Source organism: Erinaceus europaeus, chromosome 20 (assembly GCF_950295315.1).
Source record: "Erinaceus europaeus chromosome 20, mEriEur2.1, whole genome shotgun sequence".
Lineage (NCBI taxonomy): Eukaryota > Metazoa > Chordata > Mammalia > Eulipotyphla > Erinaceidae > Erinaceus > Erinaceus europaeus.
In genome coordinates, this window is record NC_080181.1 from 46,175,818 (window position 1) to 46,202,244 (window position 26,427).

At 49.2% G+C, this 26,427-nt stretch overlaps 1 protein-coding gene across 3 annotated transcripts in view; it reads left to right on the plus strand.

Moving 5' to 3' along the window:
• The first annotated feature begins 559 nt into the window (after positions 1-559).
• The window catches only part of ADAMTS17 (ADAM metallopeptidase with thrombospondin type 1 motif 17), a 332,233-nt gene continuing 306,365 nt past the window's right edge, over positions 560-26,427 (plus strand). For all 3 annotated transcript variants that reach the window (XR_009546590.1, XM_060179312.1, XM_060179313.1), the window contains exons 1-3: positions 560-735; positions 972-1,324; positions 11,768-11,933. Coding sequence is in view for 2 of the 3 variants with exons in the window: in XM_060179312.1 (XP_060035295.1) it covers positions 651-735; positions 972-1,324; positions 11,768-11,933 (604 nt within the window). In the remaining variant the exon portion in view is untranslated. The remainder of the gene's footprint in view (positions 736-971; positions 1,325-11,767; positions 11,934-26,427) is intronic.

Consider the following 26,427-nt stretch of genomic DNA (forward strand, 5'->3'; position numbering starts at 1 on the left):
AATAAATATTAAAAAATATTTTAAAAGTGTGCTGACGCCTGTTCCACTGGCTGCCGTGAAGACGACAGGAGCTGTATAGGATTTGGGCAAAGCGGCAGGGATGTGGCCATCAGGAGGGCACGAAAGTAGCTTGGGCATCCCTCCAGTTACAAGTAGCCCCGACTGATCTTGAAACTTCTGTAGATGAAGCCGGCTGTCTGGGACGCTTTCCTGCTCTGTCTTCTCAGGAAGCTGGACAGCAGAATCAGAGGGACTTTCCACGATGAACACTGCCTCTGGGGACCCGCGTGTGCACCCCATGCTCCAGGATCCCTCGGCTCCATCAGCTCCCGTGCGCCACCTGGTGTCTCCTTTCTGCCACTGCCCAGAAACCACGTGTAAGAAAGTGCTTACAACCTAACTACGCGCTCTGGGTTGGACCCGTCCTAGCCAATGGGCCCTGGGGAGGCGGGGTCAGCTCCAACTCACGCCCAATCATCAGCTGTATTCCGAGAAGAGGGCCGGGCCCGGGGGCTGACCACGTTGGGTTTGTCCGCAGCGCTGATTACTTTTTCCGAAGGCTGCGGGGCTGTACTCAGCCTGGCGCCGCCGCGGCCTCCCGCGCTTCTGCCCCGCCGCGACCATCCGGGGAGCTGCCCCTCCCTGGGACCATGTGTGACGGCGCCCTGCTGCCACCCCTCATCTTGTCCTCGCTGCTGCTGCTGCTGCTGCTGTGGGGGCCCGGCCCGGGCTCAGGTAGCGCCCCGGCTCCCCGTGCAGGCGGCCGCTGACAGCGCTGGGGCAGGGCCGAGGTGCAGCTCCGGGCGGCGCCCGGGATGGAGACCCGCCGGGGCCCGGGAGGGGGCGCCGTCCCCGGAGGTGCCAGGTCCAGGGCGGCGCTGCCCGGGCTCGGGCTCCGCTCCAGCCGGGTGCGGCGGGCGGGTGAGCTGGAGGGCGGCCCCAGCGCTGACCTCGTTCTTCTCTCCCCGCAGCTGTCGGAGACGCGGCGACCGACGTGGAGGTGGTGCTACCCCGCCGCCTGCGCCCCGCCGACGTGCACCTGCCGCCGCTGCCCGGCGCCCTCGCGCCCCACAGCCGCCGGCGCCCTCGGTCGCCCCCAGCCGCCCCGCGCGTCCTGCTGTTGCACCTGCCGGCCTTCGGGCGCGACCTGTACCTGCAGCTGCGCCGCGACCTGCGCTTCCTGTCCCGCGGCTTCCAGGTGGAGGAGGCAGGCGGCCCCCAGCGCCGCGGACGCCCGGCCGAACTGTGTTTCTACTCGGGCCGTGTGCTCGGCCACCCCGGCTCCCTGGTCTCTCTCAGCGCGTGCGGCGCCGCCGGCGGCCTGGTACTGCCCGCGCCTCGGGGGTGTCCGGTCGGGCCCCCCCCCCCGCGCTCGGGGTGGCGAAGGGGATATAGAGTGCGGGTGGGGCGCCTGGGCGGGAAGGTCGGCTTCCAAAGGCGCTGCACCTCTATCCGCTCTCACCTGGGGGTGGGGGTGGGGGTGGGGGTGGGGGTGGGGTCTGCCCTGAGCAAAGGCCGCGGGAGTGCAAAGCATCCAGTGCATATGGGGTTGCATTGTGGGGGTCCCCTGGAGCCGGTTCAAGGGGGTGCAGGTCTGGCTGGATGAAACCCATCAGGCTGGCCCCGAGACTGAAAGGAGTGTTTTTGCCCAGGAGTACAGGGAACACCATTGACATTTGCATAGGTGTACATGGGTGCCCGTCCTGTGTGTGGTTCCTGTGTCCCGGGGGCGAGGGGTGTCAGCCAGGCGTGAGGGTGCTTACACTGACGCGGGTGATAAAACCCGCGTCAGCGTATATCTACAGTCTTGTCCCCAGAACTCCCTTGCCTGCCTCTCCCCAACCCACCCCCCACTTTGAGGCTCTTGTGACAGGTGTCTGAGGAGCAGGGGATTGTTGGGATCCCTGTTCTGCTTGTGACTACACCTTATTACCCTGTTCACTGGACCCAAACACTGCTCAGCTTCTCTAAGGCGTCCCCCACCCCCACCTCCGGAGCCCAGGTGGCTGGCAGATGGGCTGCCCCCCAACAAGGCGTGGTATCAACCCAGACCTTGTGACTCAGGAGCTGTTTCAATGTCTTCTGTTGTGCGTTTGTGTGTCTGGCCTCTGGGAAAGCAGTCTCTGCTGTTCTTTTCTGTCTGACCTTGTTGGGCTTGACACTGTTACCCCCCCCCCCCCCAACTTCCACAGTATCTTGTTCCACCATCTAGAACTCTCCAGCACCTCCCCAAGTACTGGACAGCACGTCATGCAAGCTAGAGCCCGAAAGCCCAGGGGTCAGAGCCTGGATCTGACTTCTGCTTGCTTCCTGGCAGAGCAGGGCCACTCTGGGAGATCATATTCCAAACTTGACCATGACAGGTTGGTCAGTCCAGTTCCCCCTCTCAGAACTGTCCTGGGTTCTGAGCAGAATGGGATTCTTTTGTGCTGGCAGACATTGGCTTCTTCGGTTAAACAGGGACAGGGGCCAGTGGAGGGTGGAGGGAGCCAGCTAGTATGGAAGGGGTGGGGGTGGGGTGTGTAGCCTGTGGGGTCAGAAGGCTGGTGCAGGAGTGAGAGAGACTCAGGTTGCCCACTGTTGGACATGGGTCAAGACTGGATCATATGCTGGGAGGGACTGGAAGGCCCACATCATTTTCCCTGTTTTCGCCAAAGCGTTTCAAGTCTAGGTCACATGGAAACATCTGAATCCCATTTGCTGCGGTTTCGTGAGTCTCTGCAGAGGTCAGAGTTGATACTTCTCGGTGTCAAGTTTCCAGTGAAGAGCTATCTGTGAAGGAGCCGAGGGTGGAGATCTGGGTAACACTGTCGTGAAACCCTCTGGGAGCCCACACCAAGGTCTCTTTCTCCCAAATGGCCTCTGAGCCAGGAGCCTCTCACCCACTTCCCTTCTGGTCTCAGGTTACTGGGGAGACTGTCCTTCCCCAAGGCACCATGTGAGGGCGCTGTGCTTTAGATAAAGGATACCGGCCAAGAGGCCGAGTTCAGCCTGTGCCAGCTGCGGGTGGACCTGGAAGCCTGGAGAAATGTTAAATTCCTGCTGAAGCAGACACTTCTGTTGTTTAGTCTGCCTCATTCATCCCGTTCATCCGTGTCAGCTGGACGTAGTCACACTTCTCTCTAAGTACCCACTCGAGATGGAGGGCTGAGATGGGAGGGGAGAAAAGCGGGGAGCTGGGCATGGACCGCTTGTCCCCAAGGTGGTCCTAGGAAGGAGAGGAAAGTAAACAGGGACTTAGGTGGAGCTGACTGTACAGGCCCCTTACTTTCATCTGGCTTCTTGAATGAGCTTGAGATGGCTTGGGTGGGTGGCATGTGCTCATGACTTTGAATGTGAAGTGTGGTGCACGCACATTATATAGGCAAGGTATGGAAGAGGAGCTGTGTTGATCAGGTGATATATTTTTTTCAGGACCCCAGATAGGAGCATGCTGAAGCCTTCTTGTAGCTTATGAGTCATTGAGTTACTGGAAAAGTCATAATGTATTTTTCTGCTTTTCTATGCAAATAATGTACCATAACTTTCCTGACAAACCATAGGTTGGAATTTGGCATTTTCTGTCTCTTTTCTTTTCTCTTTCTCTTTCTCCTTCTCCTTCTCCTTCTCCTTCTCCTTCTCCTTCTCCTTCTTCTCCTTCTCCTTCTCCTTCTCCTTCTCCTTCTCCTTCTCCTTCTCCTTCTCCTTCTCCTTCTCCTTCTCCTTCTCCTAACAGAGCACTTATCAGCTCTGGTGTATGGTAGTAGCGGAGATTGAGTTTGGGATCTCAGAGTGACATGCATTACCACTCTGCTGTCTCCCTAGCTCTCAAACTCTTTATGAAGTTTACTTTACAGACCAAAACAGTGGCTATTTAAGACTCTGCAGTCATTTGGTCTCTGTTGGAGGTATCCAACACTGCCCTTTTGGTGCAAAAAACAGCTAGAGACTCTAAAGAAATGGACGGACATGGCCGTGACCCATAAAAGTTTATTGTGCTGGGGTCTGGGCGGTGGCGCACCTGATCGAGCACATATTACAGTGCACAAGGACTCAGGCTCAAGCCCCTGGTCTCCACCTGCCGGGGAGGGGAGAAGCTTCATAAATGGTAAAGTGATACTGCAGGTGTCTTTGTGTCTCTCCCTTCCCTATTGATTTCTCTCTGCCTTTCCACTAAGTAAAGACATCATAAAGGGAAAGAAAAGAAAAGTTATCCTGCCACACCTGAGGTTTTCAGAAGGGCTGAGTAGAGGTGCAGGAGCTTATAGGTTCTGCCCCTACTACTCCACCACCCCACCCCAGGTCCTTGTGTGGGGCACACTGTCTGTCTGCAGAGCTATTTGAGATCTGCTGAAAAGCAATGCATGATTAGGAAGAATCATTGCATATTTGTTTGTGAGGCATGAAATGTACCCCACGCCCCCACTTGTTGACAGCAGGCAAAGTCAGGCCTGCAACGATCCCCCACTCCATGCTTTATCTTCAAAAGCTGTGCAGCCTGCACATCAGGGCTCTTCAAAGACCCCAGGGCTGAGGATGAGTTGCCTTCTGTTTATGCTCCTTCCTCCTGTTGATGTTTCAGAGCATCCTCAGACACAGCGTGGGCTTCTAGAAGCCTTTCCTTCACCGTATAATTTCACAATCACGAGATAATTTCAAAGCCCCGTGTCTGAGGGCATGTGAGGAAATCCTGTCCTCTCTCGGTGGGTTAATGTAAGTTTGGGTCATCTGTTCCCCATGTCTGGAACCAGATCTGCAGAAATGCAGTTGGAGTATGCTCCATGGGATGAAGGGGGCTCCCGAGATGGGACTGAAAGGGCTGGGACTCCATCAGCCTCCAGAGCACCATGTATGCTGCTTCTCTGTAATGAGGGGCCCCTTCCCATCCCCACATGAGAGGATGTGCAGAGAGGAGGGGTCCTTGACTGAGGCTGTGGCCTGCTGGGTAGATCTGAGGTATAGGGGCCAGATTGGGCATCTGGGAGGGCTGGGCTGGGGGACATTCCAAAGTCAGACCCAGTTTCCAGGGCAGCCCAGGAGGATGGAGAGGAGGCCAGGGAGGTTTCTAATCTTCCTGTGAACTCACAGCCACACACTCAGGACCCCTGCTTGGAATTTTTCTTTTTTGTGAACTAATATTGAAACTTTCCAGCTTGTCTTATTTTTTCTACCTTTATTTATTTATTGACTAGAGACAGAGAAATATTGATAGAAAGGGAGAGAAAGATGCCTGGAGCAGTGCTTCACTACTTCTGAAATTTGACTCTTGCAGATGGGGCCCAAGGGCTTATACCCGGTGGATCCTTGAACATTGTAACATGTATGCCACTATCCAGGCCATATTGGTTTTTGTTTTTAAAAATTTATTTATTTATTAAATAAGAGAGTGAGGGAGGGAGGAGCTAGTTTGAGAGAGAGAGAGAGAAGATAAGAGCACTGCTCAGCACTGGCATAAGGTGGTGCCTGGGATTGAACCCGTGTCTTCTGGGGCTTTGGGCACGTGTGCTGGTACTTGGACAAACTGAGCTGTCTCATGGGGGCCAGGCAGTGGCCCACCCTGTTAAGGGTATATAATACTAAGTGCAAGGATCCTTGTTCAAGCTCCCCCTCTCCACCTGCAGGGGGAACACTTCACAGGTGGTGAAGCAGGTCTGCAGGTGTCTCTCTTTCTCTCTTCTCTTTCTCCCCCTCCCGTCTCTCTCTCTCTCTCTTTTACATTTATTTTATTTATTTATTTATTTTAAACCAGAACACTGCTCAGCTCTGGCTTATGGTGGTGCTGGGGATTGAACCTGGGACCTCAGAGCCTCAGGCTTGAAAGGCTTTTGCATAACCATTATGCTGTCTCCCCAGCCCCTCCCCTTCCCCTCTCAATTTCTCTCTGTCCTATTGAAGAAAATGAAAAAAAAAAAAAAAGGAAAAAAATCACCTACAGGAACAGTGGATTCGTAGTGCTGGTACTGAGCCCCAGTGATAACCCTAGAGGCTAAAAAAACAAACAAACAAACAAACAAAAAAAACTTTAGCTGTCTCTTGGGTCTTTTGCCCAGTTTTTCAATGCAGCATCACCCACTGCACACTGACCGACTGGAGCTTGCCTGACTATCATGCTGTGGTGTGGAAGCTACTAGCAAATAGCACAGAGACCCCCTTATGAAGCATGGTCAGACTGGTCCAGGTGTGGCCAAGAGACATGCCTATCTCATTCAATGCCATCATGTTAGGAACAGGTGAAGCACGTTGTCTTTAAGTTTTATTTATTATTTTTAAATTTCTATTTATTACATATTGGCTAGAGACAGAAATCAAGAGAGAAGGGGAATAGTGAGAGGCAGGAGAGAGAGAGAGGCAGAGAGACACCTGCAGTGCTGCTTCACCGCTCGTTCGTAAAGGCCAGGAGATTGAACCCAGGTCCTTGCATATGCTAACATGTGCGCCACTGCCCTGCCTGTAAAGCACATTTAAAAAAAAATTTAAATTTAAATTATTTATTTATTTATTTATTTATTTTACCAGAGCACTACTCAGCTCTGGCTTATGGTGGTGCAGGGGATTGAACCTGGGAATTTGGAGCCTCAGGCATGAGAGTCTCTTTGCATAACCATTACTATGCTGTCTACCCCTACCCTGAAGCACATTCTTAAAACTTACAAAAAAGCCACAACTCCCTGGACATTATGGAAAATCATGAAAATTAGATAGAAGACAGTGTGACACTTGGAGACACTGAAAGGGAAGTACCTGGGTCTGAGTATCTCAAGGATTACCCCTCTCCGTCCTCCTCATGGTGACCAGTCTGCACCCACCCCCACCAGGCTGCCTTCTGTCACCCTGAGCCTGGGAGCTAGATTCCCTCATTCCCTCAAGTGAATTTGTGTTGAGTTGGCAATGTTTTTTTTTTTTTTGCCTCCAGGCTTATCACTGGGGCTCAGTGCCTGTACTAGGAATCCACTGCTCCTGGTGGCCAGCCACTCCCTCCCCCATTTTACTGGCTAGGACAGAGAAATTGAGGGGGGGGAGGGACAGGGAGAGAGAAAGAAACCTGCAGACCTGTTTAATCACTTGTAAAGTGTCCCCGCCCTGTAGGTGGGGAGCCTGGGACTCAAACCTGGATCCTTGTGCTTAGTACAGTGTGCGCCTAACCAGATATGCCATCACCTGACCCCTCTGGCAATGTTTTTTAAAAAATATTTATTTGTTTTTCCTTTTGTGGCCCTTGTATTTATTGTTGTAGTTATTATTGTTCTTGTTGATGTCATTGTTGTTGGATAGGACAGAGAGAAATGGAGAGAGATGGGGCAGACAGAGGGGGGGAGAGAAAGAGAGACAACTGCAGACCTGCTTCACCGCCTGTGAAGTGACTCCCCTGCAGGTGGGGAGCAGGGGCTCGAACCGGGATCCTTGTGCTGGTCCTTGCCCTTTGCTCCACGTGCACGTAACCCGCTGTGCTATGGCCCGACTCTCGGCAATGTTTCTTTTAAAAAGAGAGAAAAAAGTGGATAGAGTGATGCCCCGCAGGTGTCTGAGTCAGGCTGCAGTCCCAGAGTTGGTTTCCAAGCTCTGAGCCACTGTAGCTGCTGCCCTTCCAGGTGTGAGGGTACCCAGCAGGGGCCCCCATTCACCTTTGCCTTGTATACAAGATGCCGGGTCATGCCCTGTCTCTGTAGGACCTGTGGCTGTGGGCTGTTGGGGGATGTGAGCCTGGGCTTTGCTCCCCTCTGTGGCTGAACCATGTGGCCTGAGGATAGGCCAGGCCAGGCCAGGCTGGGGGCCGGGAAGCTGTTAGGTGAGGACCCCGCACTGACACGTGAAGGCAGGGCAGACATGGTACTTGTCTGGCCCCACCGGCCGTCCCCAGAGCTTCCCAATTATAAATCAGTCAGTCAGCGTGGAGACTGAGGAGGCGGAGATCACTATCACACACCTGCGGCAGAGCAGCACAAAGGGTGCTCTGTCTCAAGCAGCCCCCAGAGTGAGTGAGTGAGTGTCAGGGGGCTGAGGGGGACAGTCTGCAGGCATGGAGCAGGGCCTTCAGAGAGAAGGGGAGCCGGGAGATGAAGGGGGTGCCTTGATGTCTAGAGAGCTGAACCTCACAAGGCACGGGGCCTTCCTGAGATGAAGGGCTGCAGAGTTGGGCTGGGGTTTATTTATTTAAAATATTTTATCTATTAGACAGAGACAGAAAGAAATCGAGATGGAAGGTGGAGAGAGACAGAGATAGACACCTGCAGCACTGCTTCACCACTCATGAAGCTTCCCCCCTTGCAAGTGGGGTCAGGGTGCTTCAACCTGGGTCCTTGTGCATAGCAACATCTGGTGCTCTACTGGGTATGGTACTGTCCGGCCCTGAGGCTATTTTATTTATTATTATTTTGTGGTGCCTGGGCCTTGCCTGTGCGTGGTCTCACTACCTCTGGGCTGCTTTGTTCATTCAGAAGGAGAAGACATTCATTCAGAAGGGGAAGGAGAGACAGCACAGCATCAGAGCTTCTCCCAGTGTTATAGCATCTCCCTGGGTGGTGCTGGGGTTCTAGCCTTGATCCCCAGAGCTGGGTCAGGCACACACCCTCCCTGGTGAGCTATCTCTTTTGGGCCATATGCTCTGACCATTCACTCAACAGCTTTTTCTGGGTTCTGCCGGCAGCAACAATCCTGTTAGCAAGTGGTGGGATTCTGTGTCCGTCACACATACTGCAGAGACACTGCAAAACCTGTTTGAGGGCGGCATGCGGCACACAGAACAGGAGCCCTTTAGAGCGCGTTCTTAGAGCAAAGGTGCTCAGGGCTGTTCTGCCAACAGGTTTTAACTGAGACTTTTTTTTTCCCCTTTTTCTTTCTTTCTTTTTTTCTTTTTTTTTTTTTTTTTGCCTCCAGGATTATCGCTGGGACTCAGTGCCTGCACTGCAAATCCACTGCTCTTGGAGGCCATTTTTCCCATTTTTGTTGCCATTGTTGTAATTGTTATTGTTGTTAATAGCTGTTGTTGGATAGGATAGAGAGAAATCAAGAGGAGAGGGGAAGACAGAGGGGGAGAGAAAGATAGACACCTGCAGACCTGCTTCACCACCTGTGAAGTGACCCCCCTGCAGGTAGGGAGCTGGGGACTTGAACCTGGATCCTTGCACTGGCCCTTGCGCTTAGTGCCATGTGCGCTCAACCTGCTGCACTACCACCCATCCCCCTACCTGAGACTTTTGATGGGGCCCAAGCTTGGTCTCCAGTCTTCAAGAAGGAGGCTGCAGGGAGCTTTGGAATTTCCTCTGAAGAACCAAATTCACTATGGGTTAGTGTAGCCTTGCAGAGCAAGCCACGTGGCGGGGGGGGGGGGGGGGGGAGGAGAGGGAGAAGGAGAGAGAACTGGGAAGGAAGAAATGCCGAAAGCAGGCAGAATTAATGGGGAGCTTTGAGGCCACTGCCTCTCACTCTGCAGTTCAGGTCGTGACTTAGAGCATTGGTACAAATCCACAGGGCTCTGCTTGGCCCTTGAGGACAGAAGTCCCTTTCCAACCACAGAACTCATGAGAGCATCTTTTAAAAAAATTGTTACTAGTCATTTAATATTTATTGACACGATTATAAGAGCACAAGGATATAATTCCACACCATTCCCACCACCAAAGTTTTATGTCCCCATCCTTCTCCAGCAGAAATTGGAGGTCACCGATATGGGTTGACTTTATAGCTATATTATCTATCTATATATATATTTTTACCCATCTTCCCCCACTGTTCTGCCTTCACTTCCTTTGTAAGTCACAGCTACACTTGTTACTACTTTTTTTTTGGTATGTCATTTATTTATTTATTTATTTATTTATTTATTTATTTTAAAAAGGAGACATTAACAAAACCATAGGATAGGAGGGGTACAAATCCACACAATTCCCACCACCAGCTCTTTATATCCCCTCCTCTCCCCTGATAGCTTTCCTATTCTTTATCCCTCTGGGAGTATGGACCCAAGGTCATTGTGGGTTGCAGAAGGTGGAAGGTCTGGCTTTTGTAATTGCTTCCCCGCTGAACATGGGCATTGACTGGTTGATCCATACTCCCAGCCTGCCTCTCTCTTTCCCAGTAGGGTGGGTCTGAGGAAGCGGAGCTCCAGGACACACTGGTGGGGTTGTCTGTCCAGAGAAGTCTGGTCGGCATCCTGCTGGCATCTGGAACCTGGTGGCTGAAAAGAGAGTTAACATACAAAGCCAAACAAATTGTTGAACCATTATGGACCTAAAAACTGGAATAGTGCAGATGAAGTGTTGGGGGGTACTCACTGCAGACTATTGTGTACTTCTGCTTTCAGGTATACATTTTGCCCTAGTTTATGGACACGTGTGAACATATGCTCTCTCTCAGGGGACCTGGTCTATATCTAGGTTTTGGGACTTTGTTAGGAAGTGAACCACTGGAATGGAATTAGAGAATACTATGAAAGGAATGGTCTCACCCGAGTAATGAAGCTGAAAGGTTGTCATTCCACTCCTGAAGTCTCTGGACACAGTCTGAGCTGAAGCATGCTGAGGTGGCACTTGTTGCATTGATTAGGTTGCGATCAGAGGATGCAGTATTATTTGATATGAATTGAGAGAAGCATGCGGGAAAGTGCGCCCCACCCTAAGGTTCCAGGACTGGGGGAAATATAGACTCTATAGTGGAAATGTGAGATTCCTGCTGTCTTAGGGTTCAGGAAGACAATGGATAGTTATTGTTATCATCACATTATTTGATATTGGGTTAACTTTGAAAGGTCTCTTTGTTAGGACTTGCTGTACAGTACCCAGTATCTTGTATATTTCTGAGCATCCTTCCTTTTTCCTCTTCTCTCTCAGATTAGTGAAACAGTGCCTGACTTTTTCTTGTGTTTTCCAGATTTGCTTCCCTTTCAGTGATGGTATACACACACCCTCAGCCACCCCCTTGCTGCTTCCACTGTTCTAATCCCCCCCAAAGTATTGTAGCACCCAAACTCAAGCCTGAACTTGAAAGGAGAGGGACGGAAGGCAGCTGAGTTCTCCCCAGGCCACACAGCACCACTTCAAGACAGTTTTATTTGGGTAGTAAAATCCCTGAGCTGTTCTTGGGAGAAGTTCTAATGAAATTCGAACCCTAAAATCTGCCTGGAGCAGAGAACAGGGTCTCACCCGAGAGCTAGGGACACTGGGACACTGGGTCGGAGGACATCTGGTGTGTGGAGTCAACTGACTTTCGAAGAAGCTGGCTGTGGAGGCAGCCCCGGGTGGACGGCCCAGGACTGGCTCTTGGCTTGTGTGAGCTCCCTTCTTAAGGGTTGGAGGCTCTGCTGTGGCCCCCCCCCCCGGGGGGGGCAGTGCTTCACTTTGCCACCAGGGTTATCACTGTGGCTTGGTGCCAACATGGCTCCACTGTTTGGCGACTCTTTTTTTCTTTTCCTTTTCTTCCTTTTTGAAGTTGAGAAACAGAGTGGGTGGGAGGTGGGAGATTAGTTACAGCACTGCTCCACCACCCATGACATTTCCCCCCTGCAGGTGGGAACCCCCAGGCTTGAACCCAGGTCCCTGTGCATTGTACCAACATGTGTGCTCTCTGCTGGGTGCACCACCACCTCCCCCCACCAATAATTGCTAAATATGTCCTATAAAGAATGCACCTCTGCAGAGGAACCCAGAGAAATAGGTGCTGCTGCTCATATCTTTGGACTCTGCTCCCCCTGGCTTGTGGTCCCCACCCCCCCCAAACAATGTTTGGTGTGTAACTGTGTTACTGACTTCCTTCTCCTCCTCCTCCTCCTCATTCTCCTCCTCTTTCCCGCCAGGTTGGCCTCATCCAACTCGGGCAGGAGCAGGTGCTCATCCAGCCCCTCAACAGTTCCCGGAACCCCTTCCACGTGCAGGAGCATCTCATCAGGCGTAGATGGTCCTCGACACCCAGCCCCCCAACTGAGGCCCAAGATGTCAGGAAGCTCTGCGAGGTCCTCACAGGTGAGTCCGGGTGGGGGCACGACTGACCCCCAATGCATGCCCAGCTGACACTGTCACCGTCTGGACACCCCCCTCACTTCACTGTCATATCCTCAAAATATACAGAAGTCACGTGTGGGAGATGGGAAGCTGCTTTTGAATCACCTCTGAGTCTACTTTCCCCTTCTCTGTATATGGTGAGTCCCTTCTCAGTGTCTCTGGAAACTGTGACTGTAAGCAAAAGCATAGGTGATGACAGCAGGTTACACCACTTACACCACCCTTTCCTTCTGTGTCTTTCCGTCTACCTCTCTCAGGTTCTGCTGAGTTACCATTTCTAGCATTTCTGGTCTCCAGAGTGCCCCCCCCAGATTGGGGACAGGCTGACCCCGTCTTCTTTTTAACTCCTTATTCTTCTAAACCAGTTCATAAAATGCCACTCCCAGATGGAGTGTGGCATGAGAACGTGGTGTCTGAGGGCCTTTCTTGATGAGAATGTGGGGGTTTTGAAAGTTTCTCTGGCCATTCTGAAATGGCATTTTGAAAATGTTTCTCGGTTTTTAAAGTGGCCATGTTGACTCCAAAACTTTCTGTTTTCTGTGCTTTTTATTCATTTCCTCGTGCAGCCCCAGTTTAGATTCTTGGCAGTCACATTTTGATGACCTGTGGCACAGCTGGAATCTTTGGCTGCCCTCCACCACAGTAGACAGCAAAGGTGGACGGTTAGAGGGAGACGGTGAAATAAGATACGTTTGCCACTAGGCGTTGTCAAATGGGAACCTCCAGCATGCTGAGAGGTGGTGGGCTCTTTGGAACACAAGTACACCATCCACTAATGGTGCCTGGGATGGTTGCTCTATCTGCTCTAAGCTCTGTGGTAGTTTTCAGAAATCACTGGGACGGGGGCACATCCAATTGAGAGCACACATAACTGTGCACAAGGACCCAAGTTCAAACTCTGCTCCCCACATGAAGGGGGGGGGGGGGCTTCATGAGCAAGGGAGCAATGTTACAGGTATCTCTTATCCTTTCTCCCTCTCTTGCTAGCTTTCTCCTTCTTTGTTTCTCTCCTATCAAATGAAAAAAAGGAAAACCAAGTGGCCACAAGAGTGGTGGATGTTGTGCAGGCACTGAGCCCCAGAGAAAGGACAAACAGGAAAATGGGGGGGGGTCATAAAGGGGTTGGGAGATAGCTCATCTGGTAGTGCACACACTTTGCCAGCACCTGTCAGACAAAACACCGTGAACTGTGGGGTGATGCTCTGGTATCTCTCCTTCTCTGTCTCACTCTCTACCTCTGTCTGTCACTCTCTCTGCTTCCATACGGGATTTAAAAAGAAACAAGTGAGTCTTCTACAAGCAACGAAATCATGTATGTTCGAAGCCCTGACACTGAAAAAAAAAAAAAAAATCATCGTCGTCATTCTATGGCTCATTGATAACACCAGCAAGTTAAATTTAGTGTTTAAGGGATTAACACAATTACTGTAGTTGGAGTGCACACATTTCCATGCTCAAGGATCTGGGTTCAAGCCCCCGGTGCCCACCTGAAGGGGGAAAACTTCACCAATGGTGGAGCAGTGCTGCAGACACCCCTAACCTTCTCTCTGTCTGTCTTGCCCTGTCTTTTCCTGTCTCATGCAACCCTTTCATGTCTCAGTGCCTTTATTTGTAAAATGCTAATACTGATTGCACATACTTAGTACAGTTACTAAGATCATCAGACAATGTGTGTCAGGCACTTAAAACAATCCACGGGACAAAGTATCCAGTGTTGGCATCTTTTATATTCAAACCTCTGAGTGATGCGAATTTTTATCATAAGTGCTCTGGCCCATCTTTCAAACATGATTTATGATCATATGTGTAGTGATGGGAGGACATGTCATGTGTGATGTTTCATCTGGTGCTTTTTAGTGTCAGTATCTCTTCTGATATTTCTTCTTTTATTCAGTCTTCAAAAACACATTATTCTTTAAATCTTTAGAAGTAGTGATAATTGCCTCAATGATCCAATAAAATAGCTCACTTAGATGGTGCATTGCTTTGCCATGTGGTTCAAGCCCAGCCCCCACTGCACTGAGGGGAGTGTTGATGCTGTGGACTCTTCCACTCTCTCTTTTCCTTTTCTGTTTCTATCTAATATATATAATTGTTTTAAAACTCTCATCCTCTCCTTGAACAGCTGGGTCCTCTTGGGATTTGGTCTTCATTGTCTTTTCTCTTGAAAGTGAGTCACAGTTTCCTGGTTCTTCATTTGTCAAATAATTTTGGATGGTGTTCTGGGAAATTGTCAGTGTAACATTGTGAAGCCTCTGGATTCCATTCCTCTGAGATGCATTTGAACTGGCTCTTGGTTTCTCTGGATTCAGACTGTAAAAGTTGACTTTTGGATGGCATCTGGAATGTCAGGTAAATTCTTCTCGCTTTAACTAGGGTATATTCTATGTAGGAATCACCCAGAAATCCGGACAGAGACGATGAAAGCATTCTGCACTCCACCTTTTGGAATGTCTCCTTTCCAGCAAGTCACCCCCTCCTAGTTTTCAGTTATTTTTTGTAACTTTTTATTAGTGATCCAATAAAGATTAACAAGATTGTAAAATAACAGGGGCACAATGCCATACAGTTCCCATCACCAGAGTTCTGTATCCCATCCCCTCCATTGGAAGCTTCCCTATTGTTTATCCCTCTGAGAGTATGGACCAAAATTCTTTATGGAGTCCATAAGGTGGGAAGTCTGGCTTCTGTAATTGCTTCTCTGCTGGACATGGGCATTGACAAGTGGATCCATACTCCAAGCCTGTTTCTGTCTTTCCCTAGTGGGGTAGGGCTCTGGAGAGGTGGGGTTCTGCACACCTTGGTGAGGACCAAGGAAAAGTCAGGATGGTGTCATAGTAGCATCTGCAACTTGGCGGTTGAAACGTGGTAAGATGTAAAGCAAGACAGATTTTTTTATAAACAGGAACCCAAAGGTAGGAATAGAGCGGATGAAATTAGGGGTATTCAAGTGGGAAGAAGCTAGGGAGTCCATTTTAGGTATGTTCCAAGGAGTCCATGACTTTAGTAAGTTTTGCCTAAGCCCAGTAGCTAACATGCAGGTGGACTAAAAGTACTTTCTGGGAAGATGATGTCAGAGGCAGTTATTTGTCTGCCTGAGCTCTGTCCTTTGCCAGATTGCTGTCACACCTGTTGATGCTGATGGGCTACAGCATATAACCTAGGTGTGTTGGGGACCAGCCATCCTGTCTGGATGGTAACCTTTTGTGATGCCCACATAGCAGCATTGTCCAAGGACAGACACATTTCCTAGAATGGGACCTCTCGGTTCAGTGACATGACCATGTCATTTCACATACAGTGACAGTGAGTGTGCACAGCACTGCCTAGGCCTTCCTTCAGCCCCATGCTTTTCATTTCTTCCAAGCATTGACTGTCATACAGAATATTCCTGCTTCTGTCCACCTTCCAGTCCTGCGGGCCATTGCGTTTTTGTATCTTGTTCACCTGTACAGCTTGTATAGGAGGCTTAAGGTGTACTGCAGGCTGGCTGGCCAGACTGCCCCTTCCTGTGGTACTGACACATTGGCGATGGTTGAGATTTGCACTGTGGGGCCACTATGATAACACACTTGCCCTCACCATACTGAGAGGAGCTTTGGTTCTCTGGGATCTTTCTCTGTGTATCTGCATTTTTTAAATATCCAATCTAATGGTAAGGGTAGTGATTTCATTCTTGCGGGTTCGCTGGTAGAGTTGAATTTATTTCTATCAGCTCTAAAGCATACATTTCTTGGTGTTGTGTGTGTGGTAGGGGGGACGAGACAGGACAGACCAAGCAGAGCCACACCACTATTTTTATGATTTTTTTTTTGTTGTTGTTGTTGTCTGTCTTCATGTTATGTGATGCCAGTAAGCAAAGCATGCGTTCAGTTTCAGAGCCACATCTCTGGCCCTATTTCTAGTATTTTACCTTGTATATTTTTCTATGTATGAGACCATGCTTCTTCTTTGCTTCCTTTCCTTTCTGTTGTTATTTGTCTCCCTATACAGGGAGAAAATAAAATAATAAATAATAAAATCACCAGATTTTATTTATTCCCCCTTCTTCTTCACTGATGGAGTTTTCTTCACATTTTGTTGGTGTGGGGTATAAATTTAAAATGTATTTGTCTTAAGGAAGTGTAAAAGTACGGAGTTCCTTTCATTCATAATACAAGAACCTTCAGATTCTTTAACTACTATATTATTTTTTTTTTAAAAAAAATTAAGTTATCTCTATTGGATAGAGACAGCCAGAAATGAAAAGGGAAAGGGAAGATAGGAGGGAGAGAGACAGAGAGACACCTGCAACACTACTTCACCACTCACAATGCTTTCCCCATGCAGGTGGGGACCAGGGACTTGAACCCATGACCTTGTGCATTGTAACATGTGAACTCAACCAGGTGCACCACCACCCGGCCCGTGTTACTTTTATCTATCAACTTAATTGTAATTTTGTTTTTACCCTCTCCCTATCACCATCATATTTGCATATGTAGTTAGACCTAATCAGGTCTTATTTATACACTTTCCAAATTACTTACACAATATTAGTTTTTTGTAACCCTCTTCTCTGTTTAATGTCCTTCTTCAAGAACATTTTTAGTGTGGGTTTGAGTTATTATTAATTAATTAATTGATTAATTTTTTTTTTACCAAAGCACTGCCCAGCTTTGGCTTATGGTGGTGCAGGGATTGAAAGAGAGAGAGAGAGAAAAAGAGAGAGAGAGGAGCTTTCCCCAGTGCAGTGGGGAGGTAGGATACCATCTTGAGCACCGTGGCAACACCCTGAGCACCTAGTGACCCTGTAACTGCTCTGGTTTGGTCTCCCAGGCCTCACCCTCCTGAGCTATCAGAGGCCTCTCCACACCTGCCTTTTGGTTTATGGACTCCAAGTATCTCCCAAGTCCCTCTGGTCTCATTTCTGCTTCTTTTTAAGACAAAAGTGGCTGATAAATCTCTCAGATTTTCTTGTTACCTGTTTGAGTGGGCGGGTGGATGAGGGTGTATATGCATTGCCCTTGGGGAAGAGTAAAGTCAAGAACCAATAATGTCAGTCTATTTTTATTGTTGCTGTGAGTAGTCCCCAGGGCGTATGGAGTCCTTGGACTTGGAGCCTTGGAGAGTCTTTGAAGGGGGCACTGCTCACCACCATCTTGAGGCTTGGGAGTGAACAAGATCCTGGAGGGACCTTGGTGATGTTGGGTAGGGTCTGGCACCTCTGCAGAGCTGCAGAAAGTCAGCCAAGAGTCTCACTTCTCAGTTTCCTCCTCTGTAAGAGAGAGGACATACTTTTCTCCACATGCTTGCTTCAGTAGCTTGCTGGGATTTCAAAAAGCAAATACAAATGTGTTTTGGGTAGGAGGAATTTATCATTAAAACATAAAGTGTTGGGACAGAGAGATCACTCTGGAGAGTGTGTGCCTTACCATGAATGGGGAGCCCTCAGTTCAAGCTGCAGTGCACCATGGGAGAACCATGGATGGTACCAGGGGCAGGAGTGGGGGAAGCTGCATGGGTGACGGAGGGTTGCTGTGGTTTCCCCCCTCTCCTCACCCCTCAGTCTTCTCTCCTCTCTCCTTTCTAAACAGGAAAAAAGAAAAAGTTGAACCCAGGAGGCCACTCACTACACAAGCATGAATCTCCAAGTTCATTCCCTGGCACTGTATTTAAGAAAAAAAAAAATGGGCCAGGTTGTGGTGCACCTGGTTGAGTGTACATGCTATCAAGCACAGGACCTGCGTTCAAGCCCCCCGTCTCCATAGGTGGGGGAAGGGAGCTTCATGTCCTGTGCAGAAGTGTTGCAGATGTCTCTCTCAGTGTATCTTCTCCTTCCCTCTCAGTTTCTCTTTCTATATCCAAGAACAAAGAGAGGCAGGTGGGGAATGGTCAGCAGGAGTGTGGATTTGTCATATAGGCACCAAGCCCCACTGACAACTCTGGTGGTGATAAGAGATGGGGGGGGGGGAGAGAGAGAGAGAGAGAGAGAGAGAGAGGAAGGTAAGAAAAACCAAACCAAAACAAGAGGTGCTAGAGCATTGTTCAGCTCTAGCTGATGATGGTAGCACTGGGGGTTGAATTTGGAACCTCAGGCATGAAAGTCTTTTGCATGACCATTGTGCTACCTCCCCAACCTAAGATGCCATCTCTCTATGGGACAGGTCCCTGAAGTGGGTTCCCTAAAAGCCAAGCCTAAATGAAGTTTGGGGTGCAGTTCAGTTTGTGGGAGTAAGGGGGCCCAGTAAGCAAGAGAGACAGGGAGTCGGAAAGCACTGTGGAATCCCACGGAAAGTCCAGTAGGGGTGAGCAGGTGCCAAGGTTGTTGCTAGGAACAACTGACATTTAGTTCCAACAGCCAGAGCCTTAGAAGTTTGTGGAAGCCTCCAGAACTGTCTCATAGACACATGGGAAGCTAGAGTATCATTCAGCAGTGGCTCTGGGCTCTCAGGCTTCTGAGTGGCACTTCTGAAAGCTGAACAGGCTTTTTGGCATAGGAGCCAGAGGAGACAAAAGGGCCAAGTGTGTGTGTGTGTGTGTGTGTGTGTGTGTGTGTGTGTGTGTGTGTGTAGGAGGGGCCTGCTGGCATGAGCAGACGACTACTGGCCTAGCACAAGTTGGGGTGATGTACCTGGGAGGAGTACTAAAAGCAGGTCCTGTGGGTGGCCTGGCAGGAAGGCAGCAAGCCCTGGTGTGGGCTTCTGGGCATTTCAGATATTAACAGTTGGATGGAGAATGCTTGTTACCTTCTAAAAATTCCTATTATTGTTGTTGTTATTATTATTTGGTGATCTGGCATCTCCTGTGCATGGGCAGTCTTACTGCTCTGGACCTCCTTTTCATTAATATAGAGAAACAGAGACACAGAGAGTCAGGGAGACATATTTTAATAATACTAGAGCTCCCTCCAGTGCCATAGCACTTGCATGTGGTTCTGGGGCTCGAACCTTAGCTGTCCACACAGTAAAGCATGTACCCTACCTGGTGAGCTCTCTTTGTGGCCTGGAATGAATCTTTCTGTAGATGAAAGTTCTGTGCTCTCACCTGTATACATTCTGCACAGTCTGTATATATCTGGAGGCTGTAGGCGAGCACAGGCGAGTTGCCCTTTCTGGCTTCTAGGGGCTGCCTGGTTTCCTTGGCTTGTGGCCCCTCCCTTGGTCTTTCCAGCCAGCCCTGGGTAGTGGACTACTCACGCTGACAAGTTGACAATTCTCTTCTCTAATCAGGCCTCCCTCTGCCTCCCTCACCGAAGAACCAGCGTGACTGGATCAGGTGCCTCTGGGTAAGCTAGGAGCATCTCTTGTCAGGGTGCTTAACTTAGTCAAGTGTGTGAGCCCCTGCACATGTCAATCAGCATGAATGCAGGTCCTGGGGATCAGGCTGCAGGCATCCTTGGTGGTCCTTTAATCAGCCGCCTACCTCTATAAATGTGTTTTTCCTGTGAGTCTGAGCTCCATAATCCCAAACTACCTTTAACACCTTTGCCCTGATCATTCATCTTTGTCCTCTGTAAATTCAGAGAAAAATCACATAGCAGGGCAAGTACCCTGCACCTCATCCTGCTGTCTATTGGGACTTGACTAAGAAAAAAAAAAAAGGGAAGAGAGAAAGTAGGAAGGAAGGAAAAGAAAAGAAAAAGAAAAAAAATATATATATATGGGGGAGATGGAGGAAGGGAGAGAGAGAGAGAGAGAGAGAGAAGGGAGGAGAAAGAGAGAGTCTGTTTTCCTCCAAGCAGCTCCACAGAGTAGAGGAATCAGAACAGAGCAGCAGTGGTTGTCCTTTTCCAGCTCCATCGGGCACTTATGCAATGTCTGCCCTCCCCTCCCCACTGCAGTAACTCAAAGCAGAGAAGGCCTCCAGCTTCCACCCAAAAAAATCCAGACTAAGAATGCAGGCTTTGTTATTCAAAGCTCAGGCTGGTTGGCTGGACAGGGACTGGCCAGGTGGCTCAGGGAAGCTCCTGGAAGCCAGACTAACTGCCACAGGCCAGAGATGGAGGGCCATTTGTGGCCCCCGAATGGTGGCAGGGACCAGGCAAAGTCCAGCCCGGAGACAGGCAGGGGGTCAGACCTGGCTGCATTCCCCACTCCCTGCAGAAAACCTTCCAGCAGAGTTGTTGTTGGTGGTGGTGGTAGTGTTGGTGGAGGGGGAGTTGTCATTCGCAAGCTGAGAGCCCACCAGGATAGCTGCTGCCCAGTTTCCTTGGGTGTTTTCCCGGGCTTGGTTTGCAAGAGCTTTCCAAGCCAATGGTCGTTTCTTGTGCACAACTGGACGGGAATGTGCTCCCTGGACCAGGCATGGGTCCGCTCTGCTCGGGGAGCTCCTGCCTCCCCCAGTCCATTAGCACGTCATCCATCAAGCGCCCTGTCCCTGGGCCTGGATCAAGCTGTACTGTGAAACGTGGGGTGGGGATAGGGGGGCCCACGCAGCAGAGCAGAGCATGCTAACAGGCTGGGGTAGGGGGTATCAGAGAGAGGCCTCCCCCACATCTTCTGTAGGCACTGGAGCACCCTGAGCTCAGGGCTACTGGGCAGGGGAAGGGGCCTTTTCTCCTCAAGGAAATGATCATCATTCACTCATTCATTCATTCATTCATTCATTCATTCATTCATTCATTCACATTGTTGTTCCCGGGGCTTCACTGCTATGGGTGAACTTTTTCAGATAAAGAGCCTGAGCAGGCAGGCTCCAGTGGGGATCCCCCTGGATCAGCCGGGAGGGGAACCAGCTCAGAGCCAGCTGGCCAAGCCCAGAAGTCTGTCTGCCTTTCCCAGGACTTTTTTTTTCCTTCCCTTCATGATCCTACCTCTGACAATGCAGACCACTTGCAAAGGGTTCGTATCTAAGGTAGTTTGCTGGAATCTCCGGACACCAGGAACTATCTATGAAGGGTAAACATTGAGCAACAGCAGAAAGAAATGGGGAATAGCACTCAAGTGGCAGGAAGGCCAGGACCCATGAAATTCTTGCCTGGCATAAGGCCCATCACCTGTAAACTGCAGCCTCTGGCCCCTCACCAGCCCCCTCAGGGACTGAGATCTGCTACCAGCTGCCTTGTCCCTTCCAGTTGTCTGGAACAAGCCACCTCCCAGCAGCCTCTGTCCCAGACATCTGACTGTCCTTTCTGATTGCCAGAGAACATCAGCTGTTTTATGATCACTTTTGATTAGACTCTTCTGTAAAAGCTTTTGCGGGGTAACTTCACTGTGCATGTGTGCATGTGTGTGCGTGCATGTGTGTGTGTGTGTGTGTGTGTGTGTGTGTGTGTGTGTGTGAATTCTCTGCCTGTGTGAGGGAAAGGGGAGACTATTTTCTTCCTAGGAGGAGTGAGGGTGATGTTTATAGCAATGGGTGTCACTGAAAAGTTGTTTGGAGAACAAGGTTTCTGCACAGCAGTCCAGATTTTAAAGGAAAAATGTGAGCATGTCATCTGAGGGAATGTGGAGGAAACCTTTTCTGAGTGGACTTGTTGGTCAGTACCGTATTTCTCTTAGAAGCGCGTTGGTGATGGTCTGGGCTGGGTCAGTAGTTTGCAGGCTCTTTGAGTGGGTCCTCTGACACATGGGTTCAGGGGTGGGGAATGTTTCATACAGTCCAGGAAGCAGCCCCTCACACAGGGTCCATCTTGAGAGTGTGCCCCTGTGTGCTGTCCTCTGGGCACCTGGCTCAGGGCCAACCTGTTCCATGCATTATCTCATTTCATCCTCCTGGAACCACTGGGCTGTTTCCAGCACTGTGAACTGACTTGCCCCCCAGTGCAGCTGAATCAATAGGAAGGAACACCCAGGGGCCAGGGCTGGGGTGGGAAGGGGCAGCCCTGGGCTGGTCTCCAGCTCAGACTCAGCAGGAAAGAAAAAAATAGGCATTTCAGTTTTAGTCCTGGATAGCCCAGGTTCCCTCCTGATGCAGCTGAGACTCCATGGGTGTTTTATTTCTTTCTGTTTGATTTTTTTAAATTTCTTTATTGGAGGATTAATGTTTTATAGCTGACAGTAAATACAATAGTTTGTACATGCATAATATTTCCCAGTTTGCCACATAGCAATACAACCCCCACTAGGTCCTCTGTCATCATGTTCCAGGACCTGAACCCTCTCCCCCATCTACCCCAGAGTCTTTTACTTCAGTGCAATATATCAACTCCATCTCTCTGTTTTCTTAATTAGTCATGTAACAATGTTTTTATACAATATTTTTGTTTAATTGATTTTTTTGTTTGTTTTTATAAAATCTTAAGATGCCAGGAGGCATAATTTCACACCCATACATGGTCCCTACACTACACCCTCCACCAAAGTTCTGTGTCTCCACCCCCATAACTACTACGGTTCTCACAAAGTCCAAGACATGTGATTTGGTTGCTGGGTTTGTTGTTTGTTTGTCTGTTTCTTTTATAAGTTCATTTGCTTTAGTGTTCTAGATCCCACATATGAATGCAACCATGCAGGAGTTAGTTGTCTTTTGCCTCTTATTTCACTTAGCACCCTGCCCACTTCCATCCCAGATGGTATGATAGTGTCCCTTTGGATTGCAAAGTAGCGTTCTGGTTCTGGTGTATTGCTGGGCATCCTCCTGCCAGCGGAGAAGCAGCAGCAACATGGGGAACCGGAACCGGCTATGAGGGAGGGTGAGACGCGGAGGAAAGGACAAACCTCCTGGAGCACTTCAGAGAGACAGCTCGTTTATTGTTCTTACACAGGGTTAGATATACTGATAACCATCCAATAGGATCATAGGGGAAGTATGTAGGGCCCAATGAGGAAAGCACATGACACTTACGTTAATCACCCTCAGGTGCACCTCATTCATGCTCTTAGGTTACACCTGCTTCTCATATCCAGCTTGGGCTCAAAGGCAAGTTACCAGCCTATAAAGGACCCAAGTTATGACCTTATAAAGGGAGGTCACATATCGGTCACGCAGGAGAAACGGGAACCTTTAGGGTATGTTGAGTAAGGAGGCAGTTCCCTTGCCCCTGAGCTCGGTGCCATCTCAGTCCACAGAATTGAGGAGGGACACAGATTTAGGCCAGGTCGGCCTTGGGGTCTACCTACTCAAGACTCAGTGTAGAAGTGATAGGCCTCTACCCAGGTTGGGGGATCTGAACCTTCCACACTGGTGTTGCCCCTCTGGAGAAAAGTCTGGAGAATCCTTAAACAAACAGAAATGGAAAGACCTTCCAATCCAGCAGTGCCACTCCTAGGAATATATATCCAAAGAACATGGAAATACTCATTCAGAAGGAACTATTGAGTTGTTGGAAAAGTCATGACATCTTTTCTTCTATGCTTCCCTATGCAAAAGTACATCACGACTTTCCCCACAACCCAACACGTTTATACTTGAACTATTCACAGTAGCCAATAGATGAAAGTCGCCTAAATATCCAACAATGGCAGCTGACTGGGTAAAGAAGTTGTGGGGTGGGATGGGCCGGGTGGTGGCACACCCGATTGAGCACTCATATTATCACACTCAAGGATGTAGGTCCAAGCCCCCAGATCCCCACCCACAGGGGAGAACACTTCATGAGCACTGCAGCATGTCTGCAGGGGTCTCTCTATCTCTCTCCCTCTCTATCTCCCCTTCCCTCTATTTCTCTCTCTCGTATCAAAAAAAAAAAAATTGGCTGCTGAGAGTGGTGGATTTATAGTGTGGGCACCAACCTCCAGCAACAACCCTGGTGGCAATAAAAAAAAATAATAAGGGGGTCAGGTGGTGGCACACCTGGTTAAATATTCACATTACAGTGTGCAAGGACCCAGGTTCAAGGCCCTGGTCCCACCTGCAGGGGGAAAGCTTTATGAGTGGTGAAGCAGGGTTACAGGTCTCTCTCTCTCTCTCCCTCCCTCCCTCCCTCTTAAACCCCCCTCCCCTCTCAATTTCTCTGTCTCTATCCAATAATAAATATATGAAATAATTGGCTTGCTTCTGTTTAAAATAAATGTTGACAAAAATGAAAGAAGTCATGTGGTATACACCCCAGGTGTGCACTGCAGGGCCTTGTGCTGCCATGCTGTCCACTCTTGTTGCTCTCCTTCTGTGTGGGCTCCATCCTCAGGCAGGATGAATCTTCCCTGATTCTGTGGTTTGGCTGCTCAGACAGGACCTGGCGGAGCCAGCTTATCTCCGCTCCCCTGTAACTAAGCCTCATTGGGGAGACTCGGCGTCTGGGTTTGGAGTGATCTGGGAAGCCTCCCCTCACATGTCAGGCATTAGGAGGGAATGACTGGAAGACAGAGTCCCCAGCCACACACAGCCTTGGGGCTTGGTCTTCTCACACTGTGGGCTTGGTAACATTTTTCATGGATAGGGGAGGTGGATGGTGGTACACCTGGTTAAGTGCACACATTACCAAATACAAGGACTCAAGTTCGGGCCTCCACCCCCCACCTGCAAGGGGTCCACTTCATGAACGTTAAAGCAGGTCTGCAGGTGTCTTTCTCTCCCGCTCTCTATCTCCCCTGCTCTCAATTTCTCTCTGTCCTATCTAATAATAAAAACAAACAAACAAACAAAAAACAACTCCAAAGTCTCAGGTTCAGTCCCCTGTACCACCATAAGCCAGAGCTGATCAGTCTTCTGGTGAAAAACAGCAACAACAATAACAACAACAAAAAGCTATATTTATATGAGGCCCCGGGTGTGGTTCCTCTATATACTAGCCAGAGATTAGCAGTACTCTGATCTCTCATTAAAAAAAAAAAAAAAAAGACCAGGTGGTGGTGCACCTGGCTAAGCGCTCCCATTACGGTGTGCAAGGATGCAGGTTCAAACCCCTGGTCCCCACCTGCGGGGAGAAAGCTTTGCAAGTGGTGAAGCAGGGCTGCAGGTGTCTCTCTGTCTCTCTCCATCTCCATATTCCCCACCCTATTCTCTCTGTCTCTATCCAACAATAAATAAATAAAATTTTTTTAAAAGGGGGAAAAATGACCACCAGGAGCTGTAGATTTGTAGTGCTGGCACCAAACCCCAGCAATAACCCTGGTAACAAAAAAAGAAAGATAGAAAGAAAGGAAGAAAGAAAGAAAGAGAGAGGAAAGGAAAGGAAAGGAAAGGAAAGGAAAGGAAAGGAAAACACTTTGCACATGGCACCCCTGGGCATCCCAGGGTACTCCAGAGCTGCAGGTATGAGAACCCTACCAACAGCTGCTCAGCTGTTTAGCCTCAGGCCTTAATATAAACCACATCCCTCAGACCTCACTCTCAGCTGAAGCTGTCACAAGCCCATCCAGGTTCCAGGGGAGGGGACTGGACCTGCCCACTTCCTGTCAGAGAAGTTGGAAATCTGATTCTGGGCCACCATAAGCCTGTGGCTAAGTGACATTGCCAAGGGTGAAGTTCCCATTCTGCCATATACAATCTAGGGGACAAGGTGTGGGACTACATGAGGACAGGCTGGCCCCCTTCTAAGTTGGTGCTGTGGTTTTAGTAGATATCTGTGTTCTTTTTTGTAAGAGATTTTAAAATATAACACCAACCAGGGGTGGGGTGGTAATGCAATGGGTTAAGTACACATGGCACAGAGTGCAAGGACAGGCACAAGGATCCCGGTACGAGCCCCTGCCTCCCCACCTGCAGGGGAGGGGGTCACTTCACAAGCGGTGAAGCAGGTCTGCAGGTGTCTATCTTTCTCCCCTCTCTGTCTTCCCCTCCTCTCTCAATTTCTCTCTGTCCTATGCAACAACAGCAGCAATACCAACAAGGGCAACAAAAATGGGAAACATGGTCTCCAGGAGCAGTAGATTTGCAGTGCAGGCACCGAGCCCAGCAATAACCCTGGAGTAAAAAAATATTTATATATAACACCAACCACAATCCTCCCGTGAAAGGTGTGCATTGAAGTGAGCCTTTGGCATATGCCTATATGCACAGTTGTGTAACCTTCATCCTGAGTTTTGAATGTTTTCATTACTCCAGAAAAAAAAAAACCTTTTATCATTAACTGTCATTTCCTAACTCCCCCTAACCCTCACCCCTTCAATCCAAGTAGATCAGAAGTCTATTTGCTGTTTTAGTGAATTTGCTCATTCTGGATATTTCATATAAAAACAGTCATGCAAGGGCCTGGGTGGTGACACACCTGGTTGACCACACATGTTACAATGTGCAAGGACCCAGGTTCAAGCCTCCAGTCCCCACCTGCAGGGGGAAAGCTTTGCAAGTGGTTGAAGCATGTCTGCAGGTGTCTCTCTCTGTCTCTTTCTCTATCTTCCCCCCTCTCAATTTCTGACTGTCTCTATCCAACAAATAAATAAAGATAATTAAAATTTTTTTTAAATAGTCATGCAATATGTGGGCATCTAAGACAGGTTTCTTTTTACTTACATTGATATTTTCAAGACTTATTCATGTGTAATATGAGTCAACAGTGCATTTTTTATTGCTCAGTAATATTCCAGTTTATATAATGTTTTATTTACCCATTCACTAATTGACAGACATTTGAGTTGCTTAAAGTTTCAGG